Source organism: Chelmon rostratus, chromosome 23, assembly GCF_017976325.1.
Source record: "Chelmon rostratus isolate fCheRos1 chromosome 23, fCheRos1.pri, whole genome shotgun sequence".
NCBI lineage: Eukaryota > Metazoa > Chordata > Actinopteri > Chaetodontiformes > Chaetodontidae > Chelmon > Chelmon rostratus.
Window position 1 is genome coordinate 10,877,915 of NC_055680.1, and position 20,863 is coordinate 10,898,777.

General features: G+C 42.7%; 2 protein-coding genes across 7 annotated transcripts; one reads left to right on the forward strand and one right to left on the reverse strand.

Annotated features, from left to right (window-relative positions):
* Positions 1-9,488: 9,488 nt before the first annotated feature.
* sst5 (somatostatin 5) lies at positions 9,489-9,970 on the forward strand. The gene is made up of 2 exons (XM_041965497.1): positions 9,489-9,617; positions 9,770-9,970. Exons 1-2 carry the CDS (start codon positions 9,489-9,491, stop codon positions 9,968-9,970), a joined length of 330 nt encoding a protein of 109 aa, XP_041821431.1.
* A 541-nt stretch (positions 9,971-10,511) lies between these two features.
* Positions 10,512-18,965, reverse strand: trip6 (thyroid hormone receptor interactor 6). Of its 6 annotated transcripts, none has more exons than XM_041965051.1 (11): positions 18,873-18,965; positions 18,350-18,396; positions 16,112-16,328; positions 15,318-15,421; positions 15,017-15,130; positions 14,318-14,899; positions 13,776-13,869; positions 13,509-13,678; positions 13,196-13,374; positions 12,966-13,086; positions 10,512-12,693 (listed from the first exon to the last, which is right to left on the reverse strand). In XM_041965051.1, the coding sequence occupies exons 3-11, from the start codon at positions 16,317-16,319 to the stop codon at positions 12,562-12,564; spliced, it is 1,704 nt and encodes a 567-aa protein (XP_041820985.1). In that variant the 5' UTR covers positions 16,320-16,328; positions 18,350-18,396; positions 18,873-18,965; the 3' UTR covers positions 10,512-12,561. The 6 variants fall into 6 exon arrangements, with proteins under 6 accessions (XP_041820985.1, XP_041820979.1, XP_041820983.1 ...); XM_041965045.1 differs by having other exon boundaries at positions 13,776-13,872; XM_041965049.1 differs by lacking the exon at positions 18,873-18,965 and adding an exon at positions 18,763-18,810 and having other exon boundaries at positions 13,776-13,872.
* Positions 18,966-20,863: the final 1,898 nt, after the last annotated feature.

Sequence of the window (20,863 nt, forward strand, 5' to 3'; positions counted from 1 at the left end):
TTTAATACCAACGCCCTATAAATGCACTGCACACATCTTTATTGCAAGACAAAAGACAGAACATCACAACCCGAGGAAAACGATAAATACATGTCAGCTAAGAAAGGTTTAGTCAGTCAAAGAACACAAGATTACAGATGAGGTAGTTCTCTACGATTAATAATAATAACAATGATAATACAGGCAGTGAAGCACATTCAGGGCACCAACTCCTGCTTGGTCAACAGTACTATCGTTGTTAGCTTTGGTAATTATTAGAATGAGTATCCTCTATGCACCATTACAATCAAGTTTCCCTTGTGTTTGTGTGTATTGTGATTGATAGTGATGAAGCTTTGGGTCGACCCTTATATGAGGGAGCTGGCCCACTGTGGGCTTGATCCCTTCCTGAAGAGCTCCTGGACTATAATGATTACTAATGTTATGTAGCACATGCTTATTTTCCAGCCAGACATCGAAATTACATGCCATTAAAAGGTTTGTTACAGCTCAGGTTATGGTTTCTCTCTGGTTCACCTTCACTAACATATTATTTAAGTAAACATAAAAAGCACAAAAGCTTTCTATTTCAGAAGTAGACACTTGAAGTAAACAACACCAGCATTTATACTCTTTAATGAATAAACAAAATCACAGAATGTTTACAAAAGCAACCAATACTTTCATTTAATTTCTCATATTTTTAGGATAAACACTGAATAAGAGGATGCATAAAATAATTCACAACAAAGACCTGATAAAAGTGTAAAATAAAATAATGTTAATTTATTTAATTTACAGGTTAGGTATGCAAAAACCCACGTGCACAGCATGGAGACCACATGATCCTAACTGTAAGTACAGAAAAGAGACAAGAGGTTAAACATCTTCTTACACCAACTTGAAGGACAGTAAAATAAATTATTTTTGACAGCTCCATAATATGACTCCTCCTTCAGTTCAGTCTCAATACAAATACGACTGAGGCATTTGTGTGTAGAACATTTAACGTGGTGTTTACAATTATTCAAATACAGTTTAAATAAAGTTTTACACTAACACTACCTTGATGGTTTTGTTTTCTCTCCAAATTCACCCGTTTTCTTTGATCTGATTGGTGTGGAAAACAGTGGCAACAGTGCTAGTCTCGTTTGCTGGGTATCGACACTGAATTGTCAGCCTGAAAGAGACAAGACTTACATCAGCACTGCCATCTGGTTTAAAGACAGACTGAGTTCAGTGTGCATCTTCCTCACCTGTACGGAGAATCTCTGTGTATGAGAGGATTGTCAAAAGGCAGAAAATCTTGAGGGTAACTGATCTGATTTTCATAAACGAGGAAATTTCCTTCAGCCTGAGGAAACATGAGATCAGAAAAGAGGCCAGGATGCGTATTTTCTGTCAGGATTTCAAGTAACTGATGTGTCTCACAGTTAGAGTCGTCCCACAGGAGTCCAGGCTGAAGCTGAACAGGGCTCTGGCACTGTCTGTCTCCATGGGAACACAGCTGGGGTCCAATAGGGTGGTTCGGTTGGGGTGAGTGGGCGGGATGGTGTGGGTGGTGTCGACTACTGCCACCATCCTTCCCTCCGGCAAACATACTGTCAGAGAAAGGCTGCGAGTGTCAAGCTTTTTATCAACTAAGACCAGAAAGTTACCTTTTATGCGTCAGTCAGAGGTTGTGGTGTGTACCTAGTAGCTCTCTAACAGGAAAAGTGCATTCATGGACAAGACTGTCCTCCACTTTCAGAGACTCTGCGTCCACAACGGACACTTCCACTCCAGAGACAAGACCCTGCAATGTCAGCTCCTGCATGGGGAAAAAAAAACAAGGGTGGCACAAGGGAACAGATGTACATTATCACAGCAGCAATATGATGGAGAATGAAAAACACTGTAAACAAGCTCAAACACTACAGATCTTTTTAGAAGCACTGGGCTTGTTTTATTGAAGCATCCATGACGTGTTAAAATCTTGTCTTTGCATTAAGATGGCTTTAAGAAATTTAGCCTGAGGAGTGTTACTAATCCTTAAATTCATTTACTGAATTGCACTCACAGATGGTATCTTTGTATTGGATTAGTAAATGGAGAAACAAATTAAGAACAAATTAAGTGACATTAAGCCAATGTAAAACAGGATCTAGACAGATTAAGAAAATGGAAAAACAGGCGGGAATATTTGAAAGAAATTACAGAATTATCCGCTACAGAAAATGTAAAGTCACATCAGGTAAAAGAAAAGCTACAACTGATCACCCCATAGTTCATCACAGCGCTGTAGGAAGGGATCTCCACAGTCAAGTAGTCATCCTCTGCCTCCACCACGAACCCACCCATCTCCACCAGGTCCCAGTCCAGCCTGCGGGCTCCGAGGAAGAGCTCCCACTGCAGCTCGGCCTGGTCCCCGTGGTGCAGCAGCACCAGCAGGCTGCTCTCGGTGCACTTCCCCTCCAGCCTTGGAGAACTTGGGGCTGCACCGAAAACAGGTCGGCAGTAATATAATTAACAAATGTTGCTCTAATTATGGGTTTAAAACATAAACTCAGTGTATTCATTTAAACTGCACCAACTGGTCTGAATCAAGAAACTCAAAATACTCACCTGTGTATTCAACACTATGCTCCATAGTGGCTTGATGATAAAACACCTCTCCATTGGTCAAAATCTTAAGAATAAAGGTGAAAGAGAGGCTGTACCTCTCATAGCCACCACCTATATGCTGGGATTATACAGCAGGTTGTTACAGACATTTTTGAACTTGCGCACATAATAAAACTGCTCAGTCACGCTCACCTCTGGGATTATTTTTGGGTGTGACAACGGAAAATAAAGTTGGTAGGAGTGGCTCGCATTGGAGTGGGAGAGCCTGGAGACGTTGAAGTCTGCGTCGCTCTGTGTTTGGTCCCTCTGCGTCCAGGTTAAAAGGTCGCCGCCACCGTCCACTGTCACCTTCTGGAGGGAAACATCAGCTGCAAAGACGCCTAAGGTGACGGAAAACAATCCCTCAAACGGGACTGTTTCTGTGGTGAGAGAGAGTGATGTTCAATACATTGGCGGGTCGGGTCCTAAATCATGATATACAGTACCAACTGCATGTAAAATCCCATTTAAAATAATGACACTGATGTGTTTCACTATTATGCTTTACAGACAAAAGCCCTACTGTTGCTGAAGACTGGGATTCGTGGGATGAGAGGAGTCTTGAGGAGCCTGAAGGAGCGATGCTGTGTGAGAGGCCAGCGCTCCTCCTCCTCCCACTGCCTCATGAAGAACAGGTCCACTGACATGGACTGGCTGTACTGCCCCCTCACAACGCCGCTCTGGAAGAACCACAGCACACACTCTGAAAGGTGAAACCCAGATCAGCCACTCAAGAACAAACAAATGTTATTAAAGTTATTTTGGCAGCTGTACGATTGATTTCTCTTTCTTTCTGTCTATATTTTAACTGTTATCAGCAAGTAGACTACCAGCTATGAAATGCTGTTACTGTCTCCCTCCTGCATAAAAAAAGAATAACAAAGACAAAACATTAAGTTAAAACAGTTGAACTCTCGTCAGATGTGGAGGAGCCACAGTACCTGTGCACACCTCCCCAGATAAATGTCCTTATAGTGTTTAAAATCCCATCTGGTGTGTATTGATGTATCCTATAGACAACATTTCTGGCTTGTGACCCCCTGACATGAAGCATTGTCTACTCGTTACCCAACCCCCTTGTTGAGCTCTCAGGGGCAAGTCCAGAACAGAGATATAACCTCAGATTTACACAGTGAGAGAGAGTGACATCCAGGGTGGGAACCACTGTCCTCTACTAAATCTTAATTGTATACCTGAATGTGTCCACCATAGGCTCCTAAAGGAATCCTGACCTCCAGTCTCCCTTCCTGCAGGCCCATCTTGAGTCCCCTCTCTTTATTTTCAGACTCACTCAGAGCCTGGCCGCTCACACCGACACTCACGCCTCTGTCCCTGAACTGGCCGTGGACTAATGGAGACAGAATATAAGGGACTGTCCACAGCAGGTCAGGCCCATCTGCTGTAGCCTCATCTGGGGGTGAGAAGGGGGAGAGGAAAGAGACATTTCACTCTGGTGTCTCAGTTTTCAACTGATGTAAAGCTGATGAACCATACTAACTGAGAGAACAGGCAATGCTGGCGTCAACAGCCAGGAAGTTGCTCTGGAGTCGGAACAGGATGGTCGCTCTGACAATCTCTAAATCCGCTCCCCTCTCCTGGGGAATAACAAACACCCACAGACAGCATCCACTAAATAATTGAATGATGCAGGCCCAGCAATCCCCTGTAAACAATATTGTCTCTGAGTACCTTGACAAAGTATGAGAGAGGGGAGGAGTAGGGACAGCGGAGGGTGAGGTGTGAGCCACGTAGTGAGATGTGGTAGCCCAGAGCAGCAGCCTCGATCAGGGGCATGACCCTCGCTTCCTCTGGTTTCTGGTCATTTCTGTGGAACATCACAGCCATGTGTGCCTCATCAGTGCCCTGCTCAGGGACAAAGAGGCATAAAAGCAACGTATCTGACATGAATGAGCATCATTTATGAAGCCAACTTCTGTCGCTCTTCTTATTTTAGGAATTCTGAATTATGTTTATGCAAATAAATGCAAATAAATTTCTGGGTACAAACCTTTTCCTCATTTTTGGATGTAATGGGCAGGATGGGCTGCTGGATGGACACCTAGAGGGGAAAAGACGAGCCTTGATACACCTTCACAAATTGCAAAAAATGTTGGTTGACCTTCAAATTAAGACAAAAATGGTCTTATATAGAGGCCATCAATCAGTCATGTGACTTATAGACTACCATAGATACTAAGCAGGCAAGACAACATTACCAACATCTTTGGAGATTTCAAATTTGTCTCATCTTAACCCTTCAACGGATACAAAGGTTCAATCTCATTGTTTCAATACAAAGCAAGGAATTCTGCACTCTTTCAACCTCATCTTGGGTTTTAATTTTGATGAGTCACAGAATAAGTGTTGATGAGATGACATAATGCAGGTTTAATAACTCACCTCCATGTAGTTTTCCTCACAGATGATCTCTCTGGTGCTCCACTGGCCCTGGAGTGAGCAGTGGAGCTGGAGGGGATACGCTGCCACCTTCCCATCCGCCTGCAGGTTCACAAACCAAAGACCCAGGTGATAGTCTGTGCCCCTCTGCAGAGGAGACATACAGATGTGGTGTGTTATTAAGAATGCAACATATCAAGACACAAAAATCATAGGAAAAAAACAACCTTGTTGTGGACATGACAGGCCAGGAAGGAGGCACGAAACACCAGGTCTCCAACGTCATTGATTAGGATGGTGTAACCACAGAGCGTGGCCTCCTGATTGGACAAGAGGTGGAATCCATACTGGTCTGGTGGTTTACAGTAAAACGTCATCCACAAATATGTAACACATTTTCTCAAGGAGGATAAAGAAACATACCTTCAAAGTCAAAACGGATCATCAGACCAAGGAAGCTGGACTTGACAGAGAGCCAAAAGTGACGCTCCAGACACCTGGTCTGAAACGTTCCTGAAAATATTAAGAGTGCATCAACTAACTCCAAAACAAGTGTATTATGTAAAGACACACATTAAAATGAGATTAGATCATTCAGATGCTTCAACGTGCCGCGGGCCTTTTTCACTACACTGAAAAATACATGTGGTGAGGCTGCACAAAAATGTAGTATTATCATATACAGACATTTGGTGAAATTGTACCATCGTTATATGAAAAGTATATGCAAATTGTACTGTAGAACTAACAAAATGAATTCAGATTTTTCACATCTGTGAATACACTGATTTGAATAAATGCATAGCAAAGGGAAGCAATTCATTGCTTCATTTAAATGTGGTAGTAATACTGTGTAATCTCATGCATATGCCATACATGCATAATATGGTAGAAAGAAAATGTGAGCAACTCCAGTTCTTATTAGATCATGTAATGTTAGGACGGGTAATAAAACAGCAGTTGCAAACAGTATTTGCTTTATCTGATTCCACACTGCACCATGTCCTGTATATAAGTTCAGACAGGTGCTCTCTAACAGCAATATTTCCCCTGAGGGAAGACATTCAATAGTCCTGGCATATAGAGCTGTGTACACGAGAAGGTAATATAGTATATTAGCGTGGCTGAAGTAATATCCACTGTTTGTCTGGACCTCCCAGAGTTCACTGGTCCTACTCATTCCTGGGTGAAACGGGTAATTCTTGACTGTATGGTCTCATTTATTGTTACTGAGCTGCTCTCTTACCTGTCGGCACTGGACTGCTTCCACAGAAAGGTGAGTCGAGGAGCAACGCCACACTGAAACAGACATACATCATCAAGTCTCCGCATGAGGCTAAGTGCAAACTACGCTTTTACCTTCATTTTGAAACTCACCCACACAAAATATGGAGAACGAGCTTCATTTTCCGAGCGTAAATATTCCGCTACACTCATTAGACTGAATATGTCTCTATTTTGAAAGCTGTCCGTCGTGTTTACCGTCGATGAGGTCGCCATTTTGGCCGACTCACCTGTTAATTGAAGGGCTAATTAGATAGATCTTTAACTTTATAGACACATGTGCTAAACAGCTTCTAACAGTACAATAGGCTAATTTAGCATTTAAAAAAAAACTCGCGGATATTTCGTTATGCATTTGAGTCCACTGTTGCGTTTGTGGCTCTGAATGAAAATGCGATCTTACAGCGACACCCAGTGGACAGAGTACACCACACCATACACCACATTTTGGAGGGATATATTGTACTTTTTACCTCACCACATTTACTTGATAATTTAGGTTACCAGTTGATGTACAGATTCAAATTATAAATGCGAAATGTTATCAACAAATAAAGTGTTATTTTTTACTGGAGATTAAAGCTGGCCAGCAGTATAAAAAGTAATTCAAATTAGTCCCACCTTCACCAGCTGCTACATTAAAGTGATGCACAAGTTAATACATCAATCATTATAATCTCATTAGATGATTCAGAAATGGGCCATTCTGCATCATGAGGACTTTTGCTTTTAGTACTTAAAGTATATTTGGATGCAAATACTTTTGTACTTTTACTTAAGTAAGATTTTGGATGCAGGACTTGAAGCCGTTCTATGATTGAGACTAAAATACTAATGGTCCTTGTTGATCAGGCAGACTGATAGATATATGATCAATATGTCAATACATCAGAGCATCTCAGTTTTTCACCCAAACAAACTGGACACGAGGACCTCTTTTTTCCAGATGGATTGAGTGGCTTTCTTCAAGTACACTTCACAACGCTGAGTTGTTCAGCTGTTGCTCACACAGAGCACACATAAACAGTTACATAAGCAAAAGGTTGTGAATGCAATGCATCCATTGTCATTTTATGAGTAAGTGAAAATTATGAATATGAACATCACGAAACACACAGGACAAACTGAGAGCAGAGAAAAGCCAGGAAAGAGTCTGGATAATCTCACCATTTCCAACACATTCACATTCGAATTCGAATGTGTTGCAAACAAAGTGCAGCTTCTCTATATTAATTCAGTTGATAAGCCTACAAGAATAGTTGGGACAATAGTTTTCTTGCAAAACATGACTTTTTCTTTGTGATGAGGGAGTAAGACAGTTTCTGAGCAGCAGTGACGAGATATTGTGGAAGCTTCAGCAGCCCTGAGGCTTACCAGCTTGAAATTTATGTGCAAATTAGCAGGAGGAATCCACTGCTTGTTAGCTGTGGGTGAGGATGTTTAATTAACCCTGACAAACTGCTGACACTGTTTTATATAATGTAGCAGCAGGTGTGGAGCCAGTGGAGGTGTGATTTGTGTGATCACCACACCGGTGGACCCCTCTCCTCTGTCCAGGGCAGCGCGGCGTGACGCCTGCGGTCACGACACCCTCACTACGCGGAAAATGTTACGTAAAGTCAAGTCGCGTCATGATTAAAGACTGAGTAATCAGACTTAAAGTCCTGTGGTGGGAAAAAGGTCAGTGGTTCTCAAACTGAGGATGCATGAGGGGACGGGAAAATGTGGAGCAGCATTAAAAGTTGAATGAATTGGATTAATGTGGAACAATAAATAAGTAAGAGGGCTTTCACTCTCAGGGTAGCACGATTGATTCAGGCAGAAAATAGCAAAATATACATTTTTTTTGACAGGGATGAAATGAAAACAGGTCATGCTCATCAATTTAGCTCATGTAAAGGTGAAAAAGCATGCATGTCTACTCTTGATGTTATTATTTTTACAAAATTACATCCAGCTTGAATAGTTTTGTAACTAATTTCCTCAATATTGCGTGATTAAACCTTAAATAACTGGGAAAAAAGTAATTTTAGCATAAATGATGAAAATACCTAAATCAGTGCAACAGAACCAAAGATATTGTCTTTTCTTCTTCCACACCTTCTTCTTCCTTGTCAACAATGGCGCCTACATTACCCACAATGCTACCTGGTTGCCAACAGTTTGCCAATCACAATCACACTCTTCATCCAGTTTTGTTCACACATACAGCAGTACCCCCTAAGATCTGTAAACTGACTTTCATGTGTAAAATCAGTGAAGTTGACCCCTCAGATTGATCTTGTGACCTCCTGGGTGGTCCCACACCTCAGGTTGGCAACCCCTGAACTAAATTAGCTGGTAGCTTGGTGGAGCCTGTGACCTTCCCACTCTTTTGACATCATGTTTCGAGGTGATCAGACGATAAATTATTGCCAAATTTCCTTGTCAGGCAAGATTGAAATAACACTCCACGGAAGAACTCTACCAGTTTTTGTTCTACCACTTTTGCCCAAACACTATAATTATCTCCTCATTTTTGCCCAGACTGCAAACAAAACACTTAACATCGAGTGTTTTGTTTGCCGCCTGACATTTAGATGTTCTCCGTGTTCATTTTCCTCTGACTCAAAGTGATGGTGGTGGCGCGTCGGACTGGTTAGCAGCATCCAGGCAGCCTCATTAACATTTGAGTCACATTGTGTCATTAGCGGGACTGCACAGCATGCAGGACTCACGTTGAGTTCAGGACACCTGCAAAGCTGGTGTAGCTAATCATGACTGACAGGACTTAAGTTCCATGTTACCATTAATTAATTCGACTTGTGCTTTGCAGCTAATATTTCACATTTTTGCAACATGAGCACTAAACATCACATCTTGGAGGTTATGTTACAGGAGCATTTTTGTGCATGTCATCATTGGCTAATAATGACCTTATCCTGTCCGGTGACACTTCTGTTCACAACCTCCACCCCTCACCGCCATTCCTCTCCACCAATCACATCCTTTCATTGGCTTGAGGATGAGGAGGATTTGAAGATGAAGGGGCCTATTTATCAGCTCAACACATCCTACGCAGACAGTGATAAGTTTCCGAGTGACTGGCGTTTGCTGTATTTTGGACTTTCGCAGCATTGCACATCACCAGCGTTGAAAAAGAGAATCAGGGAATTGGCTTCTCGTGTTTGCTGTTTGAGGTGGAGATGCTTCGCCCTCAGGTGCAGGTACTTCTTGTGGCTTTGTTTTCCTCTGTGCTGCTGGTGCAGGTCAGCGGTTCCCCACGCAGAGACATGCTGACAGAAACACTGAGAGCGGACCTCGCCGACGACAAGGTGAGTGACTCATGAATCAAAACACTGCAAAGATTTTAAGAGCTGAAATGAGCGATGAGCCCCTTAAGAGCTGGTTTCTTTCAAGGAGAGCAGCTTTAAATGGTGTCTGGAGTGCTTCTTCAGTTATTTTTTCCTTTCCTGCCCACCTTTAGGATCTGGCTCACTTGCTCTTGCTCAAGTTTGTGTCTGAACTGATGGTGGCGAGAGGAGACGAGGTTAAGATGCTCCCCGAGCTGGAGGAGGAGGAGGTGGGAGTCAGGGAGGAGGTGATGCGGCGACATCTTCCCCTCTCCCAAAGAGAGCGCAAGGCGGGCTGCCGCAACTTCTTCTGGAAGACGTTCACCTCATGTTAACACAAGAGAGGAGTGTTTTTGTTTTTAACTGTACATTTTTAAAGTTAAGGCGATCCATGTCTGCTCACGTTGTTGTAACTGGAAGATGCAGAATATGCTTGCCAACTGTAAACAGCGATGAGGTTGTATGTTCAGAGATTGGCTGGCATGCACAATAAAATTTTCTGATTTAAAAGGGCATGTTTGTCAGGCAATATCCTGATTTCTCATTCGCCTCTAAGGGGCTTTCCACTTACAAAAGAAAGCCCATTCATCTCAAATATGGGTAAAGCCCCCTGTAACACTGGGTCCTACATTTCCCAAAATACAGCACAATTGCATTTTTTGTCAAGCCCTTCCTTCCTGGTGAATGCCAACATATTTAAAGTTTTAAGGGAGGCTTTTTGCTAAAAAATAGTGTCCTCCAAGCCCAAACCGAACTAACCCATTTCATAAGTCATTCAGGATAAAGATTATAATGTCACTTGTCAAACTGAGGTGTAAAATCAGTGGAGTGCCCCTTTAAGTTTTGAACATTAGTGTAAAAAGTGACACACTGATGCACTTGTTGACATTTTAATCATCAATAATGTTACTACAACGTGTATTAGGAGAAAATCCACTCATGTATTCACATGCTCTCCCGTTTATGTAACCAACTTCCATTTTACTCAAACAACCTGTTCATTTCACACAGAACCTCCTTCTCTCTGTGAGTTCACCAGCAGACGGAGGTCTGCTGCAGTACCACAGGTTTTCATCTACAAGCTCCAATTCACAGCATTTCAAACTGGACACACAGTCAGGAGGACGTATGGATGGCTGCGTAACAGAAACAAAATGATGTGATTCGAGGAGTACGACAAAAGAGATGGCATGGGTCGAGATTTTAAAAGCAACACATCTGAATGAAATGATAACCTTGATGATAGAAAGCAGATTAATGTTGACACAGTATTTACATCATGAGATAAATTAACAAGAGATGAAAAATGCAACTCTGAACCTTTTGAGCATGATCAAGATCTGTCACCAAAAAAAAAACAAAAAACAAAACAAAAGCAGAATTTACAGACAAACCCAGTTTCAATGACATCCTTGAGGTAAGGCTTTCAAATTTCTAGCCCTTTAAGTTACACATACACAAAAACCAGGACGGAAAGACGAGAGAGGTTCAACACAATCATCACAAATACTGTAGCTCCAAAGTCTCAGAATGACAACTTGGCCCACGTGAGTGCAAAGATGAACAAAAATCAAATCCGCATGTGAAGACTTGTTTTACAAAATCACAATCAAATTTTTTTTGTTAACAATATATCATGAAATTCCACTTTTATTTCATCTAGTGTTAAAATTAAACAGAAAGTCAAAGTCAAGTAAATTAATATAACTCGAGAATAATTTGTTTCCAACTTTCCCTAAATGGCACATGTACAAACTCTTCACATGGGGCTCAAGCTTCACATGGTAGGATGTTTTCAAGCCCCCATCAGGGGCGAACACCCTGTTTTCCTTAACAGAAGAAAGCCTTTGACTTCATTGCACCATCATCTTCAACGTAACAGTCAAGTATCAACCAACAACAAATGTTAAACAAAAAAAACACGAAGCAAGATTGCGTTTCGTAGACATTCAAAAATGTTATTCTGGGTGATTTTAAAAATGGCAAAAATCCTGATACGAGCTTCGATTTTAAGAAAACAACACGATATTGTCATGTCTGAGTGTTGAGATCTACGAGAGATTTGTTCTAGCAAATATTGGACTAGCATTTCATAAAAAGCTAAAGAAAGAAACGTCTGGGTTGCAACGTTAACTACACATTCCTTTCGTCTACATTTCTCGTGCTATGAGGCTACTTCTCTGCAAAGATTCACTGCACTAAAGGCTACTTGCTTTCCAAAGCAGTTGGGAACAGTTTCATTGTCAAACCAGCCCGTTATGTACAGTCACAGTTGTTGCATTATGTGCTTTTAATAAGCTTGTTTTGAGGCAGTTCTGCACCTTGATATTTAGTGTTTTACAAATGTACAGGTCCCATTGTGTAGACGGATTTACATGTCATCCTAATTAGCATTTATGCTGTTTCTCTGCAGACACGCCCTCATTTTCAGGTCTAAATCCATGTTATCCTTCCATACTTCATTGTCTTTGACAGTGATAATAATGTGCAAGCTAAAGGTCGAGCAGTACCGATGTGAATAAATGGGAAGTGGAGCCCAAGCTGCCTGCAGGTCAGGCCACTGTCAAATACTGAACTAAATATGACAAATGGGGCAGCTGTGTACCAAAAAGGAAAGAAAATGTAGTAGGACTTTTGAATACATGAGTGAGATGGTTGCTCCATCAGAACTCCATCTCTAATTCGAATCAGTAACAGTAACAACAGAAAATGTTCCTCCGCGAATGAAATTGCAGCTACATACCAACAGAGGGAACCATAGCAATGTCAATGTCAACCAGGGGCGCAACCAAGACAACAAAAAAAGAATAACTAGCTCGCAAATCTGAATAAAGCAGGGGCGCCACCTTCCGGTGCTGACGTGTTGGTAATACGCTGACGGCGAGAGTGAAAGGGCTTCACTGGTGGCACGGTCACAGCAGGTTCGTTAGCAGTCAGTGGAGATTTTGGCTGAGAGGTCCTGGATGCGGCGAGCGCTGCAGCTCTTACACAAGATGTGGCCGTCCAGCGGGTAACAGCCTCGACCCTCCCCTTCAGAGGACAGCAGGAGACCACATTCCTGACGAACACGGACACTTCATCAGTTCAAATTCACTCTCACAAGGACTCATCCCACAAATACACCAAAGACTGCAACAAATCCAGCAGATCTGGAGCACTCCAAAAGCCTTTCGTTTGTACTATATACATGTATGTAAAATGGCCACGTTGGACTTTCACATTTAATACAGTTAAAAACTCTCAAACATAACAAATGAGAAGTTTGAAATCAACACACGCAGCTGTTTGGGGTATTTTGTGTTGTAATAAGCTGCACAGCAGCTCACTCACCTCACAAACGTAACAGTTCACATGGAAGCTGCGGTCCAGAGCAACTATCCTGACTGTCTCCTCCTGGCCCTGTTCGGGCATGATGGGCTCGCCACAAACTGAACAGCGAGGTGCATACTTCCTGTCAGGCAGAACAAGCATCAGAACTTACAGTTGGCGGACAAGCCCGTCACAGAAAATCAGGCATATCGTCATGAAAGAATAAGCTTGGCGTACGAAAGTCTTCCTACCGATGAAAGTCATCTATGCAGTGTATCTGAGAGGTTGCGTCCACAGTGAAGGGCACTCCGTCCAAGCAGCAGTTACAAACCACACATGTGAAACAGCGGGGATGGTAGGCCTTCCCCATAGCCCGCAGGATGCGGTCCAGGATGGGCTTGGAGCACTTTGAACAGCGCTCTAATGTACTCTGACAAGAAGGAATGACAGAGCAGGATGAGGATAAGAGGCTGTAGAAGGCCACTCGACGTGCCAAAATGGCACCACAAACAGCGTGAATGAAGCAACATTAGACCTTCGTTGAACGGCTGTTCCTTTACTTACGATGTAACAGCTCTCGCAGTAACTCTTCTTGTCGAGGGCGTAGAACGGTTGCCCCCGGAGACGGGCGTGGCAGGTGATGCATGTGAAACACTCCACATGGAACACCTGCTCCATGGCGATACAGCCACTGCCATCACCGACCACGTTGTCGCCACACCGGGCGCAGCGACCTGAAAGTGGAAGGTAGACGCATGAAACGTCAATCAAAATATTGTATGTTTGTTTTCATTTAAATGCCATTAAATGTCATTAGTGTAATGACTGTACCAAAATAGTCCTCCGAAGGGGGGTGGTTCATATCATATACCAACTTCTTGGTGAGCCGTTCCAACTCTTCCTCAGGCCTGGTTGTTACTACCCCCTGCTGGAAGGAAAGAGGAGACATGAGTTCACCCATTTCGCTAGCAGTTATTTAATATCTATGATATTTAGGGGCTGGACATTGAACCTTTACTTCTTTGGGATTGATTGAAATGTCTTAGTAGCACTTACAATCAAAAACTAAAGTACCAATACAATGTTTAGTCAGACTCATAATTTTGTTTGCTTATTTGTTTATCAGATATGATTTAGTTAAAAATTTTAAAGCAAAATATATATGAAAGTATTACTTGGATCAGGAACTAAAACGTATCATACCGGCTAATATCTAATTTCTAATAATGCCGTCATGACAGTATTTATGAAGAAAAATAAATACTCACATTGCATTTCAATCAGTGAAAGTCTACATTTCACAATGTTCCAATATAATTCAAAGGTCACATTTAATTTCTAAGCACGCTAAAGATGTAGATATGTGTCCCCACCTTGCTGGATTGATACGCAGGACTCTGTGCAGCCCCTGATCCTGTTTGATTATTTTCCATCCCTCTCTTGGACAGTGGAAGCTGGTTAACTCTTCCTCCAGATCCTGAGCCGCTCCCCTTGTACCCCGCCTCAGAGTGCATCTCCTGAGCTTGATGAGGAGGGTACCAGCCCTGCGGACTTGTCTGAGTCTGGGGAGGGGGGCGTGACACGTGCTGGCGAGGAGGGGGTGGGGTGTACGCCTGCTCGGCCTGTCTCCCCGTCTGAGAGTAGGTGACAGGCTGCGCCGTCTTGACCTGGACGCTGAACCTGGGCCCGGTGGGAGTCGAGGCTGTGGTGTAGGAGGCTGGGACGGGCTGAGGGTAGGGCTTAGGGGTGGAGGAGGAGTAGTAGTCCTGCTGGTGGGAGGTGGAATACTGAGGTGACTGGTGCTCACTGGGGTAAGGGGGCGCTGGGTGGTATTGGCTCTGGGGATGAGGGGGGTAACCCATGGATGGCCGACCCTGAGGAGGGGCTGCGTTCTGGTGTGCAGGCTTGTAATGATCCCCTGAGAGGTATTTGTTGTAAGGCACATTGTCGTACAGCTGGAGGAGTCAGACAAAATGAAAATAAAAAAAGGCAAATGTTTAGGTCAACTCTGCCTATATGCAATTTCTCAAGAAAATATATCCATCTAGTTTCAATCATTTAGTTTGTCGTACTTGTGTGCTGGAGTCCTGTGGGTGGCTGTCCAGATCTGCGAGCATACTGGTGAGGGAGTCGATATCTGCATCGATTTTGGAGTGATAGTTCGCTGGCTTTTCAGGACCACGGTGCTATCAAAAGAACAGCATAAGAAACGTGTGTATTTGATCAAAATGTCACAAGCATTACACCCTTTGATGATGCAGTCTCTTTTACAGTGTTTGAAGGGTGGCAGCTTAAGAGATTGGCCGAAATGTGGGCAAGAAGAACAACTCAAAGGTGTTTTTAATTATGAAGAGCTGCAGAAAATGCACCCACCATCAGCTCGTAGCTGTCCATGTGAGGGCTCCAGGTGCGGTCTTCTTTGGGACCATGGGGAGGGGAGTAATAGTGATCGCCAGATGAATGATGAATGGGCCCACCTTTAGGTCAGAGAACAGATATGAAAAAAAAGTCCAAGACAATCTTGACTAAAGTCTTCAAAAAGGTCATCATTCTGAGGCTTCTCCTTAATATGATCTAGACATTGGTCAAACTGATGTCTAGGATATTATGGGAAAACACATTAATGTAAATACACTTTTAACAGCACAGTTCCCTTTGAAGAAGAAGAAGCCAACTTTCCAATGCACTCAACTGATGCAAAGGTCTGGCTGTGGTGCAGATATTTAAAAAATATGTTACATTTCTTCTACTGGCATTGATTAAACCCCTAAAAACTAATCTCTGATCATCAAAATTGCAAATTTAGAAGTTTTTCCACGAAGATAATCCCTTTATGCCTCAAAATGACTTAAATGTAACTTTACACCTTTGCCTTCATAAGGTGCACATGGATCTATGATTATGCAAAAAGTCCATGCCTCTATCTCCACCCACCCCTCTGGTGCTCATTATTATTGCTTTAATATCAAATGTGTCTTTTTGTATGTTGGCGTGTGTAATTTAATGTTTGAAATATTAATTTTCATATTAATCCATGAAAAGGTGAATTAAGTGATGCCATCAATGTATTCATTTAGGCGTCATTAGTGTAAGTACATCTAAAGATATGTTTTTGTTTTGCACGACTGCCATCCCTGAAACCAGTATGTAACTCGTGGTCTTCTTACCTGTGGATCCTGTAGCCATGTACCTGTTGGTCATCCCTCCGCCTCCTCCTCCTCCTCCTCCGTTCTGGTCATAGGGGCCATATTTTGGCCGGAAGTCGGACATCCCCTTCTTGTTGGGGGCTCGGTAGATCGCTGACCCTGACATCTGGGGGACGGCTCGCTCTGGGCTATCCAGAGTTCTCGGTGGAAGCCAGGTGGGACCGGACATAGCAGGCTTCTGAAATCCAAAAGAGAAAGGAAAATGTTATGTCATGTTACTCTTTTGGTAACTTAATATTGTAATATCACTACAACTTGGATTTATTTTTGCTTCCTGAACAACACAATGATTCCTGGCATCAGGTCAGTCAGTATGCATGATTATTTTTTCAGCTTTTAGCTATAATTTGCATGAGCACAACTGTGGCTCTTGTGTGTATTTTATGTAAGAGGTAACCAATGGAAACTAAGGGATGCTTCACACTTTTGTTTACTATGGAAACGGGGACACACAGATCGAACAATAGGCTTGTAGTTGAGAAGCAGGAAGCCAATCTGAAAGGCTCGGGGATTTCCAGCAGGCTCGAGCGTTGCCCTGAAACGTGCGCGAGTGTGTGTGTTCGTGCACCTCGAGACAAACACTCGTGCAAAAATCTCTCCAGCCCACTCGCACACAAACTCGTACACAGACAGACAAACAGGTGCAAATCTGCGCTTGCCTGTTATCTGCCACAATGGTTATTGTCTTTGGGTGTTTACACACTGGTATTATTGATTTCCAAATGAAGCAGCGACAAAAACAGGGCAGGAAATGTTGTGTAATGATATGTGTCTGTATGCATGTGAACACCTGGCTCATAACAATATATTGCGTATTCTCTGCGGGATAAATAACAACACCGACAGCTGAGCCGACAAAGTGCTGACTTGCACCTGAGGGCCTTCATTAGGATACAGCTCTTTAAAGAAAAATCGCATTAAAAAACACTGACATATTACAGAGAGGTAGAGAAAGTGTCACAATTACATAAGAGGGAAAATTAAATCTTTACAGAGAACAAGCAAGCTGTATCAGCTGATTAGTCAATGACACAGAATTAACCAATTTTTGATAAGGGATTCATCATTTCAGCCATTTTGCAAACAAACATTGCTCTGAGTCATCAGTTCTCAGACTCCATGCACAATGGAAGCAAGCTTAAGCATGAATGTACTGTTACAACCTTTTTGGAAAGCCTCTATATGTTTGACACATTGCTTAAATGGATTGTAAGTACAGGGACAAGCCAAAGCAAATCACTATTGTCACAGTGGAGAAATTAGGAACCCACTCAGATTGATTGTATGCCGGTCTTGCGGCCGTCATAAGTCCTTTTTGGTAAGAGGATTATAATGATGGGTGAGAGGATGATGTAGGAATACAATGCTTGAACACGGCATTTAACTTTCTGGCTTGTTTTTTATTTGTATTCTTTTATTATTTCTATTCATGGGATTGTTAGAGTTGCCATGCAGTGGCCTGCCAGCCTGGACTTGACTGACATTACTCAGTGGCCACGTGGAGGAAAGAGTGACAACCGCCTCCACAATCGACCTGATTTAAGCCCCTGTCTGAATCCGGATGAGCACACACACAAATCCGCGGATGGCTGGGCCAGGAAATTAATCTCAACGGTTTTATCACTCTGTGTTTTTAAGCCAATTGTTTTGTTTTCATGCGATTTGAAACACACAGCTCGTCCATTTGTCCATTAATCAGTCGGGCTGGACCCCTCGCTGAACGCTATGGAGGCGCAGCAACTCATAAAATGTCAAAGTTGATGACAGTCACAAGAGTCAAGCTAGCGGGAGCACAAAAACACGACATCCGGCGTTTGTAAATTTCAGAATAAAATGTCTCTACCTTACGCATTTCAGCCACACAGATAACTGACTCCATGCAAGCACAGTATAGCTATACTAACTGGCAGCAAATACAAACTTAATTAATATACTCCTCTCTTGTCGGTTTTGCAACTGCTTTTGCTATTCCGTAACAATAAAGGTGTTTTCACGCTTTTATTTTGAAGGCAAGAGGCTCTTGTTAGGGTAACATGTTTGACACAATGTCGCTTAGTGTAGCAATATGTGCTAGTTAAATTGAACAAAATCACAGAAAGACAACCTGACTTCAGTCAATATGGGTTATGAACAGGTTAAAAACTTAATCGGCAAACAGTATCTCCAATCAACATTAGCAACCTATTCGCCATTTCCTACCTTTTACAGTACCTTTACAGTGACTCTCCTCTTCCCGTCAGTCTCATCTGAAAACCAAGAACAACATAAAATTGGTTAAACAAAACACATTAAAGACACATTAGCGACATTTCCTCGTTTTAACGGTAACGTTAGCTCCGCGCAGCAACATTAACGTCTCTTACCGATGAATAGAGAGACTAACTGCCCAGTCGTTCGTCCAAATATGTCCGTTGTGCGTCACATATGTGTTAAACATACCACTTAAGTAATATAAGAAGCCATAATGAGGGATAATTAGCAATACTTAACTTTAATAACAGGCTTGTTTACTTGTTTGCTGGCCTGTTTTGAACTCGAGCAAAGCTCGTGCCTTACCTCCAGGCTAACTTCAGCGCAACCGAGGAGGAAACAATGAAATAGCCGACACCCACCGCCCGAAATGAGCCGCACAAACACGATCTACGCCTCCATTGAAATGTTCACAGGTCAGTGAAAGTTGCCCCTGGATAACTTTCTTTTAGCTTTAGCGTCGTTAACCTACTTTGTGACGGATCCTGAGGCCTTTAGCAGCAGCAGCAGCAGCTCCTCACTGCATTCCCGATGTGTGACGTAGCTGGAGCTGCTGCCTCTGTGTGTGTGTGTGTGTGTGTGTGTGTAGAGAGAGAGAGGTGGGGGGTCTGACACATACATTTTTAAAATACAAAACTATTATATTATAAATAAGCTTTTGCACGAAAATCCCATCACTACTCATAATAACCAATAAATAAAATGCACATTTCTGAATAAACCCAGGGCGTGTTAACATGTGAGGTTATTTAATTTTGGGTTTTGATTGTAAATGTAACACAGAGCACACAGAGTTTGGTCTTAACTGCCATGTTTTCTCTGTATAGTGCCCAGTTGTTTACCACCCTGCAAGCAGCAGTGGATATGAAGGTCATGCGCTTAATTTATTATTTTGTGGTTCAGGAGATTTGGGTCAACTGTTCCTCTCCTTGTTACCCCCCACCCTCTTTCTTCTTCTCCCTCCCACTCCACCCAGCACCATGTTGGAGGCCCGCTGCTTCCCCCTCCTTCAAAGGCAGGGTTTCATAACTTCATGATTTCTTTTTGATTTCCCTTCTCTGCCAATAAGTGGACAAACAACCGAGGCTGCTCCCTGGGATATCCCCGCTTCCTCCTCCTGCTCCTCCTTCCAGCAGGTCCGTGCCGTTTGCCCTTATATGTCCAGGCTGTTCTGCAACCACAGGAAGAGGCAGTTCAAGCAGATCTGTTATTGTTGAAAGAGCAATCAAAACTTTTGGCACCAACCGGGGATTTGAAGTCAAAGTATGGCTTCAGCCCATACATTATCGAGCAAACGTAGTTCTGTCCAGGCAACCAGGAAACCACAAAGCGAGGGGAATCCCTGCCTTTGTTCTGTTAGAGGACCGACGGTTAAACACATGCTGAAAATGTTATTTGCACATGAAAATTCACAAAACTTTGTTCCTCATTTGAGAACAGCAGGAAGTTCACAAGAGTCTTCAATTTGATGCTCAATAGTTGCAGCTGTGCATATTATCAAGAATTAAAGGGTCGCTGGGTCGCTGATGGGCACTGACAGAAGCAGGAAGTCACTATGAGCTTGCCAAGCCTTGCCAACGGGATGGACTCAATGGCTTCCGCCCATTGCTGAACCTGTTTAGTAATGTTCTCACTTTTCCTCAACCGCCCCCCTCATCCGTTCTTCTCACAATGCCTGGAAGTAGCCGAGACCTACATCTCCCTCTCTGTTTTCTTAATCGTTGTTTTCCTTTATGGATTTTCCTTCTTTTTTTTTTCCTCTTACAAAGCGCACAATTGATCCGTCCTCCATCCAAACAAATAAAAGCACAAGGACACGCACACGAGCTCTACACCCCGTGCAAACACTTTGCTTCCGAGTCGCATTTTCAAAGGATTTATGTCCAAACATGGTAATGTTGTCCGATTTTTTATTTTGTGTTTGACACATTTGGTTTTCATAAAACATTTCTACAAAAGATATTTTGCTATTTTACAAGTTGCAGCTCAAAATTGAACTAGACCTGCATGAAGGTATACTGGGTCCAAGCACCCAATGCCAAACATCTCCCGGTTTACTACTGTTCTCATACAATAGAATAAACTCAACACCTAAAATGCAAAAATACAAATTAGTGGAGTAGCTTTTACTCATTTACAACACACTGTTACAAATAAACACATAAGTTGCAGCTCAAAATTAAAGAATTCAATGTTTCTTCAGCTGAACTGGGTGCAGTAATCATACCAGCGGAAACAAAATAATCTTCTCTTTACTAAGCAAATGACCACTTGCGTCATCCTGCAATGGCTTTTTGTGCAAGAGGTGCTTATAAGCCAACCTTGAGGATTTCTCTTCAGTGTCTCCTTCTGTAAAATACTTTGATGTGAAGGAAATACAGTTCATAGTTCAGTCTTGTGGTGCCTCAATTAACTGTCCTGTGGTCGGTTCTCTGTGAACCCAAGGCTGCCCTGAGGGTGAGG